The 1,634-nt window shown below is 54.7% G+C and overlaps 1 protein-coding gene across 1 annotated transcript in view; it reads left to right on the plus strand.

The window, feature by feature from the left end:
• KD926_001415 (uncharacterized protein) overlaps positions 1-1,522 on the plus strand; it is a gene marked incomplete at both ends in the record, with an annotated part of 2,606 nt that extends 1,084 nt beyond the window's left edge. Inside the window, 2 exons of the mRNA XM_053105120.1 lie at positions 1-294; positions 357-1,522. The exon at positions 1-294 is cut by the window's left edge and continues 1,084 nt beyond it. Coding sequence (XP_052951702.1) covers positions 1-294; positions 357-1,522 — 1,460 coding nt within the window. The remainder of the gene's footprint in view (positions 295-356) is intronic.
• Between the last annotated feature and the right edge of the window lie 112 nt (positions 1,523-1,634).

The raw sequence follows: 1,634 nt of genomic DNA on the forward strand, positions 1-1,634 counted from the left end.
GCAGCAAGGGTGATGATATGAGTGATGAAATGGGTGAAAAGAGAATCGACGCCGAGAACGTGGATGAGCTCAATGTTGAAGAAAATCCCAGTGACAAGGCTGAGAAAATGCCCGAGACCCAGGCTGTGGACGCGACTAAGCATGAGCCCAGCTACGAGAACGAAGGCAAGACCGAGGATAAGCCCGAGGTCAAGACCGTGGAAGTGATCGAGCACGAGAATAGAGACAAGGTTAGGGACAAGTCTGGTGATGAAGGGGTCGAGAATAAGGAGAAGACTGATTATAAGGAGGGATGTGAGTGATGCATTCCGTGAGCTCGAAGTGTTCTCATGATGGCTAATCGAATTGACGTGTAGCTTCTTCAGAGATGCCAGTCGCACCCCCCAGCAGACCAGTTCGGCCAACCGACCTCATGGGGCCACTTGCTTCTCATCTGTTCGCCAAATTGCTGCGCGGTGAACACTGCGATTCTGTTATTGTGCTCCGGTCAGCGACTGATAACTTCTTGCCCATGGAATTTCACGTACACAAGGTCGTGGCCACACAAAGCCCGTTGGCTGCTGCCTGCTTTCACTCCAGTAACCAAATCATTGCTGTTGTGAGAGAGAATTTTGGGATGATCAAAGGATTCGAATTGGCGTTTTGGAATCTCTATGGCCATCCTCTCGTGACGCGTAACCAACTTAGGTCTTTAACGCTTTCAGCATTCGGGTACACCCAAGACGCCAGGGGCCAGCTAAACTTCCACGTCAATGGGGCCATGACCGACTTCGCCATTTGCTATGCTACCTCGGGGGTCTTCTTTCAGCTGCACAATGTTGCCGAAGCGGGCTTCACCATGGTAACCGAGCTTGTCGATTGGGACACGGCCGAGCTTATTCTCTGCATCGGCCTCGATATCCTCAAATTTGCAGTCAATCTGGAAGCCGGCGCTGGGCGTGGCCACGAGCAGGTACACAACCAGAACACCGCTCGAGAGCTGCAGGAGATGTGGGCACCGCTAGTGATCAATGCAGTATTGGAGTTTATCTGCAAGTATTTGAGGGAGAAAGAGGGGTTTTCGTTGGTCGCCGGAGCACAGAGCACAGTGATGCCAGATCGGATCCCTGAGTCTCTGAGAACTTTTCCCAGCGCCGTGACGGCCAAGACTAAGTTGTCCGACGTCAAGTTTGGATCATTCTCAACATCTCATGAACAGAAGCCAACCAAAGAAGCTGTCATCTCGTCCGCTATTTTGCTCAACCTGCCGTTTGAACAACTTAGTTTGACCTTCACAATTATGACAGCACGAAGCGTGCTGTCGGTGGAGCTAGCCCAGGCGGTGATCAGCGCAAGGGAGACACGACGGCAGCAGGCTCTCCCTCTGATCCCCCAGCAGAGCGGTCCCGGACGCTCTGCTGGGGAGGGAGAGCTGGGGTACCGGGAATACCTCGCAGGCAACGCGCCAGGGCCACAGGCGTCGACGACAGAGCTCGAGCTGAGGCGGGAGTGGGTCGGGGTGGGCGCTGTCTCCGAGCCCTGAGAAGGGCCCGGAGACGCCCTCCCGCCCACTACCTGGGTTGCGTGATAGTAGGGGCCTCTGGAAATGAGGGAGGAGGGGAAGGGGGCAGGGGGATGAAACACAAAGATCGGAA

The sequence above is a fragment of the Aspergillus affinis genome (assembly GCF_023601865.1).
Source record: "Aspergillus affinis strain CMG 70 chromosome Unknown NODE_129_length_103272_cov_84_718155, whole genome shotgun sequence".
NCBI classification, from domain to species: Eukaryota; Fungi; Ascomycota; class Eurotiomycetes; order Eurotiales; family Aspergillaceae; genus Aspergillus; species Aspergillus affinis.